Source organism: Notolabrus celidotus, chromosome 14 (genome assembly GCF_009762535.1).
Source record: "Notolabrus celidotus isolate fNotCel1 chromosome 14, fNotCel1.pri, whole genome shotgun sequence".
Taxonomy (NCBI): domain Eukaryota; kingdom Metazoa; phylum Chordata; class Actinopteri; order Labriformes; family Labridae; genus Notolabrus; species Notolabrus celidotus.
The window spans coordinates 3,025,994-3,046,125 of record NC_048285.1 but is presented as its reverse complement, the minus strand read 5'-3'; the positions used below and the strand labels follow the sequence as shown (position 1 = coordinate 3,046,125).

At 43.7% G+C, this 20,132-nt stretch overlaps 1 protein-coding gene across 1 annotated transcript in view; it reads left to right on the top strand.

Moving 5' to 3' along the window:
- Nucleotides 1–4,624: 4,624 nt before the first annotated feature.
- sgsm2 (small G protein signaling modulator 2) overlaps nt 4,625–20,132 on the top strand; it is an 89,417-nt gene continuing 73,909 nt past the window's right edge. Inside the window, exons 1-2 of the mRNA XM_034700765.1 lie at nt 4,625–4,813; nt 18,591–18,666. Of these exons, the coding sequence (XP_034556656.1) occupies nt 4,754–4,813; nt 18,591–18,666 (136 nt within the window). The 5' untranslated portion in view covers nt 4,625–4,753. The remainder of the gene's footprint in view (nt 4,814–18,590; nt 18,667–20,132) is intronic.

Here is a 20,132-nt window from a genome sequence, read left to right as displayed (position 1 = left end):
CTTCCTGTGTCTGGTCTGATTTATTATGAAGGTCTGGTTTGTAGAGGATCAGCTGGACCTCTTGGATGAGAAACCGTACAGTAAGGAACCAAGTGATCAACCTCTGCAGGCGAGGTCAGCTCTGACGCGTCATTTTTACAAACTGCACCTCAAACACAGATTCAGCGTCAGCGTCCGCTTTATTTTAACATCTTAGGGGCGGCAGTAGCTCAGTCCATAGGGACTTGGCTTGGGAACCGAAGGGTCGCCGGTTCGAGTCCCAGTATGGACGAAGTTTGGCAAGTGGACTGGTGGCTGGAGAGGTGCTGGTTCACTTGCCTGGGCACTGCCGAGGTGCTCCTGAGCAAGGCACCGAACCCCCAACTGCTCTGGGTGAGCTGGTTGACGGCGGTATCCTTACTCTGACATCTCTCCCTAAGCATGTTCACTGCATGTGTGTGCATTTGTATGTATATACCAAAAAAAAAAAACTGGATGTGTAGCATGTCCAAAATAGCATGAGTGAAAAAAATGAATTTCCCCCCTGGGAATCAATAAAGTACCTTTCTTCTTTCTTTTGTCTTTGCACTATTCACGAAGACGACACATCTGTGTTCCTCCTCCTGCAGCGCACCGATCAGCTATTCTGTGACGTAAGAGTCAGGCCAGAATTTTGCCCAATACACTGATAGTTCTGCTGTAGAGTTTGTTATCTCAGCTCAGTCGGCCCTTGAGCAGCTAACACCACTCTTCCATTCTGTTTTTTTTTTTTTTTAAAGTGAAGAAAGTGGGTAAAACAGCGATATTCAGCAAAGCTGCAGGAAACTCTGGATGCTGAGTGATGCAACCGTATGTGAGCCGCTGGTATCCTCTGATTCAGAAAGGTCCTGCACCACCAGGTAACTCTGGATATCTCTGTTATCTCAGATGTCTCTCCCCTCTCGTTCTTCCTCTGTACACTCCTACACTAAATGGCATGACATTGACTGTTCTCATCTTAGTTTGGATGTCCCGTTTGAAGCCTGTGTTGCCACCGTGCACCAAGTGGGTCTCTGAAAGAAACATAAAACACAAAGAAATGTCTGAACTTACACTCATTAATGTTTGGGTCGCAGTTTCTTAAGATAAACTAAATAATGTGCTGAAGTAGAGCCCATCTCCAGCAGACAGGAATATAAAGCAATAATCTGAGCTGTGAGGGAAAGTATGCAGGTAATCATGTCGTCTGATGCCTGCAGTTGCATCCTCTGTCCACCAGGAGGCAGCAGAAGCAGGTGTAATGAAGGGGACTCCAGCCAAACCAGCCCTGCTGGGACTTCATTGTGTAAATCATGTTGTGTGACGTCACTGATTTGCAGCCGGCCAGCCTGGCATCATCTCAGAGGATGACCTCAGCCAGCTTCACAAACACTATTTATAGAGCCATCATGGCTCAGCTGCGGCCTCTCCCTGACTGTGGACGGCACTGAGACGGGCTCGTGAATGAAGCCATTAAACGAGCTGCTTCATAATGAGCTCATTAAATGCATCACGTTTCCTCCTGTATGATAGCTGCTCTGAAAATAGGGGAGACCAGGGGAAGTTGGTACTCTTGCACTTTGCTCATCGTCACCTCACCTTACAGAAGTCATTCACTCCGGTCTGATCCGAGTTATTTATAGAACAGATTTTAGAGTTTAGGAGACCAATAATGTGTGATGAGATTTTATCATAGACTGTATAAAAAAAATGGACGTAGTCTCTGTGGTGTCACCCGTCTGTTTCTGAAGCTGATCGTCGGAGGGTGCCATATTGGAAATGTTGATCTCAACCTAACTTCTGTGGAGCTAGTGTGAGGTAAAGAGGTGGACCTTCAGCTTCCTCTCTAACAACTACAGTGTTCCTGCCTGTCAATCACATCAGCTACGCCCTTATTTGGGCAAAACTTGCAAGTTTAATGTCTTCAAAATTAGCTAGTTATAAAATAATTCATCCCCTTCAGTGTGTGCTGATAGAGAAATGAGCTATTCAGACCTAAACTGTTTTTTGAACCAGGCTGTAAACATGTTTATGTCTGCAGTAAAGATCGGCTCTTTGAATGAGTGTGTATATGGTTTCGGGTGTTTCTGTAGCCAGCATCAAGTGGACACTTGATGAACTGCAGTTTGTAGCACTTCCACATTGGCTGCATTTCTCTCAGCCGGATTTTGCTGCTTCGATTTTATCGACACTCCATCAATTCAGGGTGACGTGGATCTCTTTCTGTGGTGCAGTTTTTGGACGGTGCCTCTGCCCTTTAGTCCCGGCCTGCTGTACGCACAGGTTGGCTCACACTCAAGAAATCCGGTTGTAGCTTTGTGTTTATCTTAATATGTCTGGAGAGAGGTGTCAGGTTTGTTAAAGCAGAGTTGGTCTGATGAGTTATTGACCCCCAGTAAATATATTTTAAACTTAAATGACTAATGTCATGATTTGAGCACAGGGCATGCGTCTATTCTGCTTCATCTGACATGGAAGCTCTACCCCCACATTTACATATTTGCATTAGTAAGATTTTAAATGACATCTGTTGTGTTATCTTAGTTTAACGTGGTTTCAGTGTACTATGGTTATTTTCTTTAGTGCAAGCATTAAAAATCACTAGTAGCCGGATGTCTTTGTATAACTAGCTAGCAAGCTAATGTTTGTTCACGTAAATCGACAACTGCTGAAGATGTATCAGAGTCATGAAGGGCAAAGATTTCACCACTGCCCCTCTTACGGCCAAATTCCACCTGATCCATCTCTGATCCGTCACAGCACCGGATCTGATAGGTTTTTATTCTAGTCAATGTGTTAACTACCACTGGATCCACTCCGTTGTGTTCCGGCTGCGTCTCTGATCCAGCAGGTCGGAGTCCTCCGGATCAGATACGCAAGATTTCAATTTTTGCCGGATGCCGGAGCACGACGCATCAATCTCAACAGAGCAGATGGAGCGGGACAGGAAGTATTCGTATTTCAATTAACTACAACAACAAACCGTCATTATGAGCGGAGCCAGGCCTGGAGTCAACAGGTCAGAGGTTTTCAGAGGACCAGAAAGACAACATGGATGAGGAGAGGAGGACGAGAATCCTTGATTCAGGGATTACCGCTGGAAAACCTTGGTCACATGACTCCAGCTGTCCGGAGGTCCTGCTCCGTGCTGCGTTCTGAAAACACAACCAGTGGGTGTTGAACATAGACTGTATATGTAATGGACAGTGTCGCTCTGCCTTTTCCCATTGTACGGTTTTGAAGCCAAAATATCCCGTTCCAGAACGCTGCCATCTTGTTCATTTTCTGCAGCCAGTGTCTGCGCAGTAAGGAATTTGTGTGTTTCTACGGTAACAAGCTCCGCCCTACAGCGTACCGTCCTGAGGTCCTACTGAGTTTCTCTCTACTGCAGCTGTCAATCAAAGCACACCCGGATGTAAAACCCTGTTTTTTTCAGAAAAAAGAGGCCTTGAACACAAAACAGTCAAATAATAACTACATATCACCACAGCACACGGATGTGAGAAACATTCGTACCACGTGTATTTATTTTTTAAAAGTTTGACCGGAGACTGAGTTTTTGACCCATACTGCAGCCAGCCACTAGGGGGAGCAGTTTTTGTGGCGGCCTCACTTTGAGCCGAGCGAGATGACATCCATTTTATATACAGTCTATGGTGTTGACCGACCAGAGAGCATGGAGCCGGACCGCAGCGGATCGGAGACGAGCCGGACATGGTGTTGGAGCCATGAAGGGAGTTCAAGTGTTTATATTATGTTATTTTGAGGTTTAGGGTAGGATATTGTTTGTATACTTTTTGGGGTGTTATTATGGTGTTTGTTTACAATATAGTTTATTGTGGGATTAGTTAATTAGGTTATTTACGGGTCATGATTTAGGGGCGGGGATACTGAGTTAATTTAGGCCACCTGTGTGCCATTGTTTGGCAGGTAGAGAGAGAGGGTGAGCTGGGTCTCCGTACTTTTTGTTGACCGCTTGCTTTACGCTTGCTTTTCGCTCACTTTTCGCTTATGAAAGCTATTTATCACTTATTTTTCCTATTTTCTGTTTGTGCACTTTATCATGAGTTTATCATCCTTTTTTTGATAATATAAGGTGAAACTTACATTTTGTGCGTTAGTGATTTTTGCTTTAGCGCGTCTGGCAATAACTAGGCCCAGCGTCAGCCTCTCAGCGGCTTTTGGCTCTTTGTAGTCGCTACACATGGATCTAGTGAAAAAATTGTATATATTTGACACTACTGTCTTAAAATGTTGCCCTCTGGTGGATTTGTCTGTTTTAATCAATGTGACTTGTCTCCCCCACACTTGACACAATCATCACAACAAACCTCTTCACATCATTTCCCAGCTTCTTCTTCTTCTGCTGTCACTCCGCTCCTCCCAGAAGAAGAAGAAGAAGAAGCTGCTATAAATAAACCTGCAGGCTCCACAGGTTGGTGCTGGACCCTGAGAGGCTGGGGAGGATGCTGGGAGTCTGCAGGTCTGGGCGGGGCTGGATGCTGGGAGTCTCAGATTTTCTCCATTGATCAGTACGGCGAGGGGGGCGGGGCCTGTGACGTCAGCGCCAGAGCTGCGTCAGAGTCCAGCTGAGCGAAGGAAGGAAGGAAGGAGGAAACGAGCAATAAAAAGGAAAAGCAGGTTCAGAAGGAGCGGACGGACCCTATCGTGCTCACCGCGGACAGTCACACAGATTAAACACACACACACTCACGCATACACTCACACACACACACTCACACACTGACAGAAGGACATGGAGGGCTCCACGGAGGAAGACCACAAAGAGAAATTATTATGGAACGTCAAACGAGAGGTAGGCGCTGTTTGGACGGCCTGTCGAGCTGCAGGGTTTCATCACATGTTTGTATTAAATGTTCTCAGAGCAGACTTAGGCTGCAGCCTCGGACGTGTTGCATTCAGGTTCAGGTTTCTGTTGGACTCCATTTGCTTCATTTTTTAACCTCACTGAAGCTCCATGAATGCACTGCACCTGCTGTCAGTTTCTGCAGCACAAATCTGTCTGCTCCCTTTGTCCACACTTTAATCATTCTGTATTAGCAGCCTTGTTTCCAGCATTCCTCGATGTGTTGTGTGTTTGTGTTTGTGTGTGTGTGTGTGTGTGTGTGTGTGTGTGTGTGTGTGTGTGTGTGTGTGTGTATGGTCCTCTAGTGAGTCTAAATTATGTTGTAAGATATTTTTAATCTTCTGTGAGAGCTTTAATATCAAGTTACAAGAACATAACAACATCATGTTTCTTATTATCTCCAAAGCATATTTACTGTCTTATTTCCCATGAGGTCCAAGTTTGGCTGCAGCTGATGATAATGTTTCAGCATCATCTAGCTGCTCATTACTTTTACAATTAATCATTAAAACATCAGGAAGTTTGGAGGGAATAAACTCACAGGGATACGTTTGATTGAAAATGACTAAAAGGAAGCAGAACTTTAAATTCAGTGAGGCAGAATCAGAAAATATTTCATGATTTTGGTTGAAAAACTACAAATATTTGGTGATTTTTTTCTCCTGCCTTTGTGAATCCATCCCTGAATAATCCAGCCCTGCAGGCAGACATCCTTGCTGTAAGCATCTGTCTGAATGGAGCGTCTTCTCTGCACAGGTTGTCTCCTCGTCTGTCTCTAGCAGCAGCTCAAACAGAGCCACGGGCTTTTTGTTCCAGCTGATAGATGTCTCACCTCCCTCCAGTGAGGAATAAATCATTACTCCTTTAACCTCTCTGCCCACTCCACGCTGTAATCCTCCCGCCGTCTTTTCCCAGAGATCCACGGCCAAAGAGAGATCTCCCTGAGCTGAAATGTCAGAGTAAATCAGCTGAATGTGGCAAGGTGTGGCTCACTGCTTCAGTGTGAATGCGAGCTGGTAGTTTCATCATTTTAATGAAGAGGAAAGGTCACGCTAAAAATATCAAGACCGAAATCTAGCCGAGAGTCAAACCGGAGAGAGGAGCGCTGTTAGAGGAATACAGGATCAGGTTTATCAGCGTGGCTCATTATTTCTGATCATTTCTTCACTTCAGCCTCAGAACACACTCAGAATACTCAGGGTTATCCACACCATGATGGTTAAAGGATCATGTATAGTGTGCTGTTTGAAACCAGGTGAGCAGGACCGGGGTATCCTACTCATTAGACCGCTAATCCACCTCTTCTTTTTCTCCCACCATAAAGACTTGTACAGATTTCTGATTTCATATACAGAGTCAAGCTCAGTCGACAGCTGCTTTGTTATGTCTACACATTCAATTGGCAAATATCAAAATGTACGTTCTATTTAAACTGCTCTGCCTGCCTTCGCCTGCTGCTCCCCCTGCAAACCTCTTCACCGCCTCCAGCCCAGCTCATCTGTCCTGCTGTGTCTGATTTCACTAGTGTCATTTATGTATCATCATCGTCACTGATGATCTGTTTGGGTTCTTTGCTGCTGCTCTCCCTGCCTTGGCTTTTCACGTATGCGCTTGAGAGGGGAGGTGTGCTCTCCCCGCCTCAGGCTTTGGCATCCAACGTAGGCACATGGAAGGGCAGAGAGCTCCCAGAACAGAGCCATACTGCCAAATATAACTTATTGCATGCAAATAAGTCATTTAAAGGTGAAGTTTGAAGTTTGTGGGAATTCGGGTTGTATAATTCTTTGCATTTTACTTAGACCTTATCCAATGCGGTAATTTGGGACTTTAAAGCAACTAAAGAAATGTCACAGATGAGGTCATTTGTTAAAATACAGTTATAACTCCAGGCTGGACCTCAAGAATTGACGGTACTATTCACCCATAGGTTTGGGTCTTAAATACTCAAATCATCACAACGTCTGTGAGGCAGAGAGCAGATCCTGTTTTCAGGATGTCTGCAGGGAAATAAGCAAAAAGACCATTACTGCTGCTCTCCCTACCTTGGCTTTTTCATGTATGCACACGAAAGAGAGGGGAGGTGTGCTCACCCAACCTCAGGCATTGACATCCATTAGAGTTGTTGCTGGAACTCTAAAAACAACCTTAAATGGGTAGCTGTACAGCTATTTTGAACGATGCATCTTCTTCTGAATATTTCTGCGGCCCCCTCTGCAACTGGAGGAATTGACGTTGCTCTACCACCCATAGGTTTCTTTCTTAAATAATCAAATCATCATGACGTCTGTGGGGCAGAGAGCAGCTCCTGTTTTTTCAAGTTGTGTGCAGGAAGCAGGAATCTGCAGGGAGATGAGCAGAACAGCATCCTTGGGTCACCGTGCCGTCGGAAGTCGTGTTGATGCTCTGTGATGCATCCTCAAACACACCTCCGGTTATTGTGACTCGTGCTGTGTTAGCATGAATTCTTAATGTTTCCTGCTTGTTAACATTTAAAGTACACTGCTGTGTGTGTCTGCAGGGTGTTTCAACGCTCCCTGCAGCTTCTGTCGGGCTTTAGGTAATTAAAGCTGCATGGAAACCTCGTCGCATGTTGGCTGACTGGAATGGCGGGTGATATGGAGAAAAAACAAAGTCGTCTTTTTTATTCTGGACATTAAATACTGATCTGTACAACAATACAATTTGACAATGATAGTTTATTCAGGAGCCTTAAGGGGCGAGACGCTGAGCTCACACGCACTAAAGCTTGGTTTGTTGCACTGCTAGGCGTCCGATTAATCCAGTTAACCCGGTGAGAGTCACAAGAAATGAGCATGAAGTAACCTAAAGGAATCTGTTTGCTTCACGTTTAGTTTTTGGAAAAGATTAGTGGTGTTCTTTATCTGCATGCTTCATCGTTTCTAAGATATCAGACTACTTCTACATCGTCAACCGGTGGATTTGACTTGTTTTTGCAGTCTTAAACAATTTAACTAGAAGTCAGCGTTCATCTTCTCATGTCCTCATCTCATCCTGTTCTCTAGATCCACTTTGGATTTTCTGACTGCAGACTGTCCTACTGTTGTCAGGTCTATTTGTTGAGTATGATCAGCTGTCACATCCAAAGACCAGAGTGTCATCCTCATCGTTCTGTATCCAGATCGTTCTATCACTCACTTTAATTGTCATGTGAACTACAAGTTCCTGTTTGTACGTTGTTTCCTCTCGTTCTGTTGATCTGATTGTTTTGATAGATAACATCAGTCAGAGCCGTGTTCAGGATCACGATATCGATCAGCCTGTTCGGTATCAAATAAAACACGGCGTGTATTTGTTATGATCGCTGTTATCCAGTTAGATGTCATGATATGACGCAGTTTTCCCGGATGAGCTCAGACTGCGGTTTTCGGAGACACTCAAACATGAAATGATAAAATCAAAGCTCAACCTTTGTCTGTAATTGGCCTGAGATCAATTTACTGCCTTCACGTGAGTGAACTGTTCCTTCAGAGATGTATTTATCTGTTGTTTTGCAATCGGAATATGTTTCCAAAAAGTGCAGGATGGACGGTGTGGTTAATCCATGAGAACCTCCTCCACACTTTCTGACCTTTTGGCTCAAACTGGGCGCAGACAGACAGACGGACTGGTTTGTTTGAAGCCCAGCAGCTGAGGTTTGGAGCTCTCTGCCTCTTTAAGCTGCTCCCGGCTCTCTCTTTGTGCTGCTTGGCAACTGAAAGCTTCAGCAGCGCGCCGAGAAGTTAAATTGCATCAGTTGGCGATTAATATCACAGCAGTGAGGCGCTCTGTCAGGTGGTTCTCTCAGACTGAGACAAACAGAGCCTCTCTGAGTTCACCTGCTGCAGCTCTGATCCCTTTGTGTTTCTGAGATGTTCAGTCCATGCATACAGCACCTGTTGATTAATATGCTCCTCCTGTTTCAAACTAATGAAGCTACAACTCTCTGAATTATCAATCAATCAATCTATATTCATAAAGAGCCAAATCCCAACAAAAGTTATCCTCAGACTCTTTCCAAACAGAGCAGGTCTAGACCGTACTCCATGTTCTATTATTAACAAAGACCCAACATCAAGACAGGATAAGATCCAGTCCCATCTTACAGACAGGACTCTGAGTCTGATCTCATCTTAATCCACCATGAGCAGAGCACTTTAGCAAGTTACAGTGGCAAGGACAAACTTCCTTTAACAGGCAGAAACCTCCAGCAGGACCAGACTCATGTTAGACACACATCTGCAGAGACCTTGTTGGAATTCAAATTGTACCTGCATCCAAACAGGCCTGGTGTCTGTAGACGCCAGCTCTGCAAATGTGAAGCAGACACTTTCTACTGTCAACAATCAAGCTAGCAACAATAATTAGCATCTTAAGTTGGAGATTCAACACAGCTTAGGGAAGCTTAAAGGATAAAGTTTGACATTTAATGGATTTGGTTCAAGTCTGGCACACAGGAACAACCTAGCTAAAGGGACAGTTTATTTTTTTTGATAGTAGGGATGTATTCTTTTTTTATTTTTATTTTTTTTAAAGTTATATTTTTGGGCTTTTTTTGCCTTTATTATATAGGACAGCTGAAGAGAGACAGGAAATGTGGGGAGTAGAGAGTGGGGGAAGACATGCAGGAAATAGTCGGCCGGTCGGGAATCGAACCAGCGACCCCTGCAACAAGGACTTTAGCCTCTGTACGTGGGGCACTTAGACCGCTAGGCCACCAGCACCCCGAGTAGGGATGTATTCTTGTCAGCAGTTCTACACACGGGTGATCGCGCTCAGCTCTGCTCGGGCCCTCTCCCTCCAGAGAACCAGCTCAGAACCTGGACTATCAACCTCTGCAGACAGGTCCAACTCTAACTTGTGATTTAGCTCATTTAAGAGATTCCAACCTGAAACATTGACGTCAGAGTGAGCTTTACTTTGCCATCAGAAAGCTGTTTTGAGCATATATCCATCGCTACCAACTGCGATGCTAAGTGGACATTTGTTCCTTTCAAACTCTGATGCCACAGTGTGCCTCTTTCACAGTGTTCTACTTTCACATCGTGCATACGCCCGTCTCGCTCCATGTCGGAAGCTTACCAGGGTCAGATCGTGTTTGTGCTTGCATGTGCGACTTAAAACAACCTCCAAGAATACCCTAGTTAGAAAAAATTTAAATTCCAACCAATAAACCAACCTAAAGAAGAAATAAAAACAGTCATAAAACAGTCAAAAGAGCCGTAGAGTCTGTCAGATTGATGTGCCGAGTTTAGCTAGCACCACCTCGCAGGTTAGCGTCCTCATACCTGTGCTGGTTCCTCATGTCTCTGGTGGAGTGGTAATATGTCAGTTTAACCAGACACAGCCTACATACAACTTTATCTCTTTACTAAATCAACATACTGACAAACCACGCCGCGCTACAACATGACATCATCACCTGCGCTCCTCTACATCAGGTAGAGCTTAAAGGTAGTAGTGCTTTAGAGCATCATGACAGCAGCTACAGCTTATGATCGACATTACGGACCAACATTAGACCTGGTTCCTCATCCGTAGAGCAGCAAAGTGTCCCATCCCTTCATATACAGAGTGACTCTGACTCTGTCTTTCCACAGAGATCAGTGTGGTTTTTTAAAGAATATCAACAGAAGGAGAAGTGCACATTTAATATATTCTGTGTTCAGAAAGAGCCATAACTTATCAGAGCTTTAAAGATATAAAAGTCGTCCGTCCTTTCTCAGTTCAGCTCTTTCTTTATTTAACAACGTAAATCAAGTTCCTCCGTCACTTTGAATTAAAGGCACCAAAGACCCAGCTCTTTAAGAAGCACCCAGCTCTTTAACAAGCATTATGCACTTAGCTAGACTGTTCTCCACTGTTGTCCCCAGTGGCAGATCATGTCTTCCAGCTACAGTTGACTCGCACTGTCCTGCTCTACTCTGGGAATCTGTGTTCAGCTCTTGAGTGACCCAGCACTTGGTACTTTGGTCATTATTGTGGTGATGTTAATTGTTGATGATGATAATGGAAGGTCTTAAATTGTTTGGTTGCTTCATTGTAGATGTTCCTTATTTTACAAAAAAAAAAAAAAACAACCTTATTTACTTTTGTGCATTGCCTTTACACTGCTTGGCAGTACCTGCACCCAAATGGACTTGAAGCACTTTGTTACTCGTACTGATCTTGTTTCCTCTTGTCTAGATCTTTGCTTGTGTTCTTCTTGTTCTCGTATGTACGTCGCTTTGGATAAAAGCGTCTGCTAAATGACATTGTAACATTGTAACATTGTAACACCATGGAGCTGTCGCTCATGCTCGGGAGGGAGTTAAGGAAGCACCTCTTTCTGCAGGAGTCTGTGTTTTCGTGAGTACAGGGAGTCTTAAACCCAAAGCTCTATGACAAATGTGATAATGGCAGATGATGGAGAGAAGGCCGGGCGCGCTGTGATCCCGGAGTCTGAGCTGCAGTCTGTAAAACCGACAGGCTAGAATTTAAATGACAGGACGAGAGGATGGACAGAAAATCACCATCCAATTTATTTAGTCACAGTCTGTTCTCCAGAGACGCTTTCTTCCAACAATGTGGGATTTTTGAAGAGCAGATCTGATTACTTTTGGCAGGTGTCTCCAGATAGAAAAGAGCGTTTGTCCACAGTTACAGTCCTGGGTAAATCAGGCAGCAGGAGTGTGCAGACACACTCTCTGAGATCTGCATGTGTCTGCAACGCTTCCTGCAAACAAAACTGAACAGTGTGATAAGAAGAGAGGCGTTATCTATACCTAAGAATAAAGTCTGCTCTGTTCCCACATGTTACTGAAAACTACCGCCCCTGACTTTGATTTCTCTAACACCATTTGTTGACTGCACAGAAGAGCTTTGGTCACCATCATTCATCTCCCAGCCGAGCAGCATCAGGTCACCTCTCCCCTTAAGAAACCTCCCATCATTATTCAGCAGAGCGTTGTGTAACTCCTGCACAGACACGGTCTCCTTTCATGACCGCTGCTCTCACTGTTTCTGATATTTCATCCACGTTATATTCTGTAATTTGAGGTTAAATGTTGATCTCTGCAAATAAAAGAGGGGGATGAATTTTGTACCTTTTTAAAAGGAGAGAAAGCGTAGCAGATTTGCAGGATGGTTAAACATCAGGAGCTGCAGAAGATCAACACGTAACCACAAATGATTCAATATGTCTTTCCTCAGTCTGCTGTCTCCACAACCCCCCACCTCCTTCTCACTAAAGCCTGAATAATTACCTCGATAATGACTGAGTCTCTGCTGAGGCCGAACAACAGCTGATAAGGAAGGAAACATCTCATCCCAGCCTCGCAGACCAAAGGGAGGCATCGAAACACAAAGACACGAACGCAGAAAACAAGCAGAGAGGCGTGTTGCAAAGAGTGTTTATGGATCATCTATATTTTAATATTTAAATGGCCAGAGGGTACAGTAGGGGGTGCGAGTTTGGCTTGGAGGTTGGATGGCTCGTTCCATGTACAGAGGCATTACTCATAGCAGGCGGGGTTTGATTCCAACCTGAAGCCCTTCATCGTAGGTCATTCTCTCACTCTCTCCTCCCAGTGTCCACATCTGTCCTCGGTCCATTCTCTCATCGACTGTCTTTTGAAACTGCCTGCATTACGTATTGCAAACTACGTTTAATGGTAGTAGGTAGTTTGACTGTTCTGTTGGATCTGGTCTGCAGGATGCTGGATCAGACGTCGCCGGATTTCCGATTTCGGAAAGCGGAAGTAAACAACGACCAAGCTGATAGATAAACTGCTTCTTTAGCATCACTTTTGATTTAAAAAGTTAAGAAGAGGTTCACCTTTAATTGCAAGATTCACCGGTGTTTATTTTGCATTACTTCACTGCAAATGCAACAGACCGTTAAACATGTGGTCCAACTCCAACACAGTAGGTGGCGGTAATGAGCCTAAAACTGAGTTCCCCGTCATATACGGCAGAGAAGAAGCAGAATATTAGAGCTGTGCATTGTGGGAAACAGGGAGACTGGTCCGCTGCATATTTTTCCTGAATCAGTACAACATTCGGGGAGTTTTTGCTCTTGTTGAACCGTGTCGCTGAGCGCCCTCTACAGGCCTGGAGCACTTCTGTTGTTGTCTCGTTTTGAACCTTGTTTTCTTTTGCATCTTTGCATCATTTATGTAATTGCAGTGCACATCACAGGGCGTGCTGCATGGTGCTTTTAGACTCCGTAGTCCTCTTGCACAAGAACAAAACTCTAGAGGAAACAGCTCTACTTTTTCGCTATCATGTAGCATGCCAGTAATTCATTTGACCTGTACTTTGTGTAAGTATGATTTAAGGTAGACTTGTTGCACTGGATTGCATTATATTGCACAGGTGGTTATAAAGTTTTGACTGCCTACATGAAGGCTGCAAACGACTCTCAGTGGAGCTGAAATTCAGTCTGACTTCAACATCAGTTAAACGGCTCAAAAATGGAGTCAGGAACAGTCTTGATTCTCACAGTTCACATGACAGACGTTAAAAGTTGAATGATTTAAGTTTCTGCTCTTATTGTTATCTCACACAATCCTAAATTCTGCAAACTTTCCTAGAGGAAATGTCTGAATTAGTAAAGTCTTTGGCATGTTAGATTCCTGGAGCATCTTTCACAGTCCTGAAAAGTGTCCTCAGTTATGGCTGGAAGAACCACACCGCAGATGTTGTGTTGTTTGACGCTGAATTATATAACGGACAGTCAGTTAATGATCCTCAGCGCTCTGTTTCTCAGAAACCTTCAGCTTCAGGATTCTCAGAAGTGTTCCAAAGTTAGCCGGCTCCACTCGGGCGCGTGACATCGACAGCATCGTGTTATTGTAGAGACGTTCCTGGAAATAGACGCTCCATTTACTGCAGGATGAAATGTTTATGAAAGACCTATTTTGGTGAAAACAAACACAAGGAAGTGGGTTTTTGTGTCACGCTGCCAGCATGTTGTTTTCCACGTCTCAATAATCAATGGGCGCACGTCTTATTCAGAAGAAATAAACAACAAATTACCTTCAAAGATTAATTTTATACATCCGTATATAGGGAGAGAAAGAGATAAAAAGAGAGAGAGAGGGGCTCAAAAATGGAATATAATGAAGAAGTTCAATATTTTCCATCAATTATTTAAGAAATTAAGAATGTGATATGTTTTCTGGACTCATTGCATGTAAATGTAAATGTTTTAAATCGTTTTTATTTTTATTTAATTTTTTTAATTATGACCTACAGCTCCAAAAAATCCCCCCAAAATATAAAAAAAAAAAAAGAAAGAAAGAGTATTTGTTTTTTAGTTTTAGTTGACTACTATTGGAATAGAATACACACCATGTCTCTCTCAGGAAACGGCACCTACCCACAGCACCAAAACTACCACCAAATTTACCTGACCATGATATTACTGTGCTGATTGGCTAGCCAGCTCACCTGACCTGAACTCAATGGAGAGTCTATGAGGCATTTGTCAAGAGGAAGATGAGAAACACCCAAAACTATGGACATTGAAGGTGCTACAGGCTGATCAGGAAAGAACGTGCTGCAGCTTTCCTTCAGACTCCGCCTGTTACTCGTGTCCTTTCTCGACTCTGACTTCAGGTTCTAACACTTAAAAGCAGACAAAACTCAAGACAAAACATAAACATTAACTTATTAGACAGCACCTACTCTCTTGGCGTCTCCAGCCTGTTCTCCTTCCTCTTCATCAACCTGGACAGCCATAAATCTGTCGTAGGCACGTCTTCTGACTGGCACCTTTAAATTCAAACATGATTTCCTTGTTCCTATTATCAGAGTTTTTAGATATGGTTCCTGGTAGGTGTGTGGCTGTCGGGTGAAAGAATCCAGTTGGACCAGATCTTGACTTGACTGGACAATCAGTTCTTTAAGGTGGCTCAGATTTCAGTCTTAAGCAGTTTTATAGAGCGGGTATAGGCAGACTCTTGTTTTAAATGTCTTGAAAAGTCACTGAGAGAAATAAGAAGAGAGAGTGACCTTTGACCTCATATAAGCTTTTAGATTATTCAGGTTTTTTTGCGGGGAAGCGCTCATGCTGTTTGTAGTGCAGGATTCAGTCCGCAGGTTGTTGTGGTTACCTGTTGTGCAACATCACATGATAATCACACAGAACAGTAAACGAGTGACACTGAAAACCACCACACTTCTCTTTGTGATGTTCCACTATTGAGGCGTGTTTCCTCCTCTACAGGCGGGTCAAAGGTCAAGGCTGCAGCACAACAGCAGCCATAGAGATGATGGAGCGCTGCAGTCAGTCACACTCAGCTCTGTTGTCCAATCTGCCATACAGCTCGTGATTGGCCCTTCTGTCTCCTTGGATAAGTTTGTTTTCATGTTTATGTTTTGTGGATTTTAAATGGAGAATAGCTCAATAAGATTCCAATATTGGTTATTAGGGCTTATTCCTGGCCTCCACGCCCTCTCTCCCCTCCCTGTGGGTGGGCTCACCACTGTCAGGAAAGTGACAGCTTCAACCTCCCACGCTTTCAGGGGGGAAAAGTTTGAACTGAGTGCTGCTGTGGTCTGAGTTTTATTATCACACAACTGAGCAATTAAATTCCTCCTGTTTATCAATTAGACCCAAACAAGGCGGAGGTGTTAGACAGGCCTGGCTTTAATTACTGACGACATTAATTCTGCAGAGAGAGCAGAGTTAGAGGAGCGAGCACACACTGAGTCAGTGTTGTTGAACTCACTCAGCCTCTCCTCCTCGGGGACGCAGCACAAACACTCGTCTGAAGGTTTCCGGGTGTTGGGGTATTAATTGGAAGTCAGTGGTGCGGATGTTTGGGCGACACCGCCGGAGCCGTTATTAGGAGCTGTCACGGTGTCAAGATGAAGCGGCATAATTCCTTTATATTTATGTTTATTTAATCAGGACATTTCTACACCATTGGGTTTCCGTTCCAATCGTCAACAGCCGTAACGAAAGCTCTCTGAAGGAGACATTTCATTCCTTTCACTGACGGCCCGGCCAGAGAAAACAAAAATAAACCCTTACCTGTGAATCTGCTGCTCGGTGTGTTGATATGCAATCTGGATGACAGAGGCTTAAGTAGATAGTGTGGGAGCTGGAAAAAAGCAAAGCAGGAGCGCCAAATTCTGCAGTTCCTGAATTGGCCACTTGAGGCCGGCCCCAAAAGTGAGTCAATCCACATCAGGCTCCATATTAAAACACAGCATAAATAAACATGTTGTATTTAGTGTATTTAGTGTAAATGTAAAGATACCAAGTGGCAACCTCCAGTCTTAAGATATGAAGCCCATGTGGAAGCGTTAAAAACTGCAGTTCATCAAGCGTCCACTAGAGGCTGGCTGCAGAAACACAGGAAACCACATACACACCCATTCAAAGAAGACTATCTTTACATCACTAATAAACATGTTTACAGCCTGGTACAAAAAACAGTTTAGGTCTGAATAGCTAATTTCTTTATCAGGGTTGAATTTTTTCATAACTTATAATATGATATATAATATAATATTACATTTATGAGTTTTGCCCAAATAAGGGCGTGGCTGACTTGATTGACAGGCGGGAACACTGTAGCTGTTAGCGATAAGGCTAAAGGCCCGCCTCTTTACCTCGCCTACCTAAGTTAGATTGGGTTCGGCATTTCCAATATAGCACCCGCCAATGATCGGCTTCAGAAACAGATGGGTGACGTCATGGATACCACGTCCATTTATTATACAAACTATGAAATATACTTGATGATGCACAGATTTGCAGGATGTAAACAAAAGACATGGCAGAAGTAACTGTAATGCATCATGAAGTACTCTCCCTCTTTGTTGGAAACCTCTGTAACGTTAAATCTTTTTCTGATATTGTTGCAAATATTGAAAACTGCAGTTTCTCATCTCTTTTACTTTCTGGAGTCCTGAGGCCGAGGGCGTCTGATGTAAGCTCTCCAACATTTTCTCTTTGCAAAGTGCTAATTACTGTGGTGTTTCTGCTCCGCACAGATATCAGTTGTCAGTTAAATAGTGTGGGCAACACTGTGAGGTCTCTGAGGGTTTCTGTGAGTACAGTCTGATATCCGACAAGTCTGCCCGGGGAAGGAGCGAAAACAGACCTTTATTAGAACCAAAACAACATAAGAGTTTATACGTCAGTTTTTATTATTCCCCTTTGAGATATTTCCTCTTTTATGGATGATGCAGATTGTTATAGAAGAGGTTTTTATAGGGAATGGTTTCATTTTACAACCCATAAAAGTTTGGAAGCAGTGAAAATGTTCATAAAAACTGTATTTGATGGTTTGCAAATAATTTAAAGCCTTTATTTAATTAAAACAATGCACATAAAACATTTGCTTCATGAAAAATATATCTGCTTGTTTAAATTTGATGCAACAAAGTTTCAAACAGTCAGGACAGGAGCATCAGCTCTTCTTGAACAACTCTGCAAACGTCTGTGAGCCCAGGAGAGTCTCTGGAGTTTGAAAGTGACATGTAGTGTCATTCTTACTTGATATGAGATTTCAACCTCTATCATTCAAGTTTTTGCTTTCTCCCAATTTTAAGATCAGAGATTTGAGTGACGTAAGTGTTAAAAGTTTGGAGGCCAGAAACACCAGAAGTGTTCTTGTGATGTCATGACCTCAGGTGGTGAAAAGGTGTTTGAGCGTCCCTCTCTTCACTCTGATTAAGTCCACCGATCTGAAGTCTTTAAGGTCCTGTTTAAAGTTCTCCTGACTTATAAAACAGGTGCATGCTCATGTTTTAAATGCTTCAGTAATTAAAACGTTAAGATTTTGCACGATTGCACCCACAGGGGCGCTGCAAAAACACAAAAACAGCTGATTTTAAATCTGTGGTTACACTTTTGAAGAGAAACTTGATTAAAAAAGTTTTCCGTCACCATGTGCATGGTATGTCCAAACATGGTGTCAACAACCTAGCTGTGTAATGATAAATAAGACTTATAGAGTGCTTTTCTAGATGCTCACAAGGCGCTTTACATGATGTAGAAGCACAGATCAGAGACAGGAGGGAGGAGGGGTGTTGAGTTGATCCTTAAACGAGTGAAGAGTGTCAGAGTTGATGGTATTGAAAGGGAGAGGGTTCAGGGAGTCAGGCCAGTGATGGCGAAGGCTCTGTCAGCAAGGTGCGGTGCTTGGTCTTGGTGATGGAGGACAGGAAGTCAGCATCTGATGATCAGAGGTGGCTAGATGGGGAGTGGCGCTTGAGGAGGTCGTGAGGTTATTGAGGGCTCGAGCAGGTGCTGAAGGATGGGTGTGATGGGTGTGATGGGTGTGATGTGAGCTCTGGAGCGAGAGTAGGTGAGTTACCTTGAGCTGAGGTGGTGGAGGCGTGGATGAGTGTTTCTGCAGAACACTTGAAGTCAAATAGAATTTAACAGGAAATCCAACTCTGCCAAATTCAGCAGAGCTTAATGGATCGAGGTGTGAATTAGTCTGTAGCAGATGTTTCAATTGAAGCTGTAGTTTGTGCTCAGTGACTTCAAACATTGCAAAGTGAATCACAGACGATGGAGGCTGCAGCGGCACCGCAGCTTCTTCAGGAGTAGATATTCAAGCTGTGAATCTATGACCATGAATGAAATATTTAAGAAAAGGTTAAAAATGCATGAAAATAATTAAATAAATGTAAAGTTCTGTTGAATATAAATGAACTGGCATAAACTGCATCACGTTTAAGTCTGTATGCATTGTACTGACTCTGAGTCTCTCTGTGTGTGCAGGTGAAGCAGATCATGGAGGAAGCAGTGACGAAGAAGTTTGTCCACGAAGACAGCAGCCACATCATCGCTCTGTGCAGTGAGTACGATTTTCTGTCGATACACGGCCTCCTTTTCTTCCTTTCCCTCTCCTGAACAATACAAACACACTCACACACACACATACACTTGTTGAGCGCCCCAGCAGGTGCCTGGGTGCTGCGTCTCCGTCAAGGACTCGGCTTGACGTCACTGAGCCTCTGCATCAATGGAAAGTTAATAATCACAGTGGAGCTAATGGAAACCAATTTCAGAGACAGGCTGTACAGAAACCAGGCTTTCTGAGCCCCAGACACGTCTCTGTGTGTGTGTGTGTGTGTGTGTGTGTGTGTGTGTGTGTGTGTGTGTGTGTGTGTGTGTGTGTGTGTGTGTGTGTGTGTGTGTGTGTGTGTGTGTGTGTGTGTGTGTGTGTGTGTGTAACAGAGGGGTTGCCTCTCCTGACCGGATGCTTGGTCTTGCAGTGTGTGAGTCACAGCTTCCAGTCAGTCACAGAGCGGACTCTGCCTGCAGCATCAGATCAGCGGTTACACACCAGCAGCATGTTGATTCACGGGCTAAACACGCAAGTGCACGAAACCTTAAAGAAACTAGTGATACCTAAAAATGTTTTTATGTTTCAAAGAGTATCAGTCACATGTGAGGATGAGTTGAATCCTGATATGGAACCCAGTGGGGACTCCTTGCCTTTTGGAGACAGCCTCATGTAGAGACTTAGAGAAATGCAACTTTCTGCACTTCTGCATTAAAGTTCAAGTTGATGTTTGGTTGCAACAGTCTGCTATTAGCCTTACTGTCTTTTGTTAGTGAATCGTGACTTTGGTTTGAGTCTTTAAAGCATTAAAAATGGAAGATTTACATGTTACCATCTTGCTGAGTTCCTCTTTTAAGGACTGCATGGTATTATGATGTTAGCGGTTAATGTCATGGAGAAAGAAAGGGTAATTGTATTATATTTATTCGGGTGTGTGCTCACATACTTCATGCCACGCCTGGAGAAGTCAGGGATGTAGGATTCAAAAAGTCTGTACACACCTCTGTATACATGCAGGAGCGAAAGCATAGCAAGCTGCAAACTGTAGAAGCTCGTAACAGCCTCCCTTTGTTTTCTCTGTTGGAAAAAGCCAACGACAACAAACCAGACATCAGTACTGACTTATTAGTGCTGACATATAAACAAGATAAGAGATTTTTTTGTCTGAAATTCATTGAAAAAAAATCCCAAAAGACGCCAACACTGCAACAACAGCTGAGAGTCCAGGAGCTGAAAGCAGAGCTAACATCTCCCACCTGTCACTCAGAGGCCACGCCCCTAATTATGCATACGTTTAAATAGTTTGAATAGGTGAGGAGAGCATGACACAATAAAAACATCAAGGTTTGGTCCCTAAAGCTTCTTCAAAACATGTTTATTTCTGCTGTGAAGTTGGGGATTTTAAAATTGGCTCTAATGGGTGTTGACTCAGTTTTGGAGCCAGCCTCTAGTGGCCACTTGAGAAACTGCAGTTT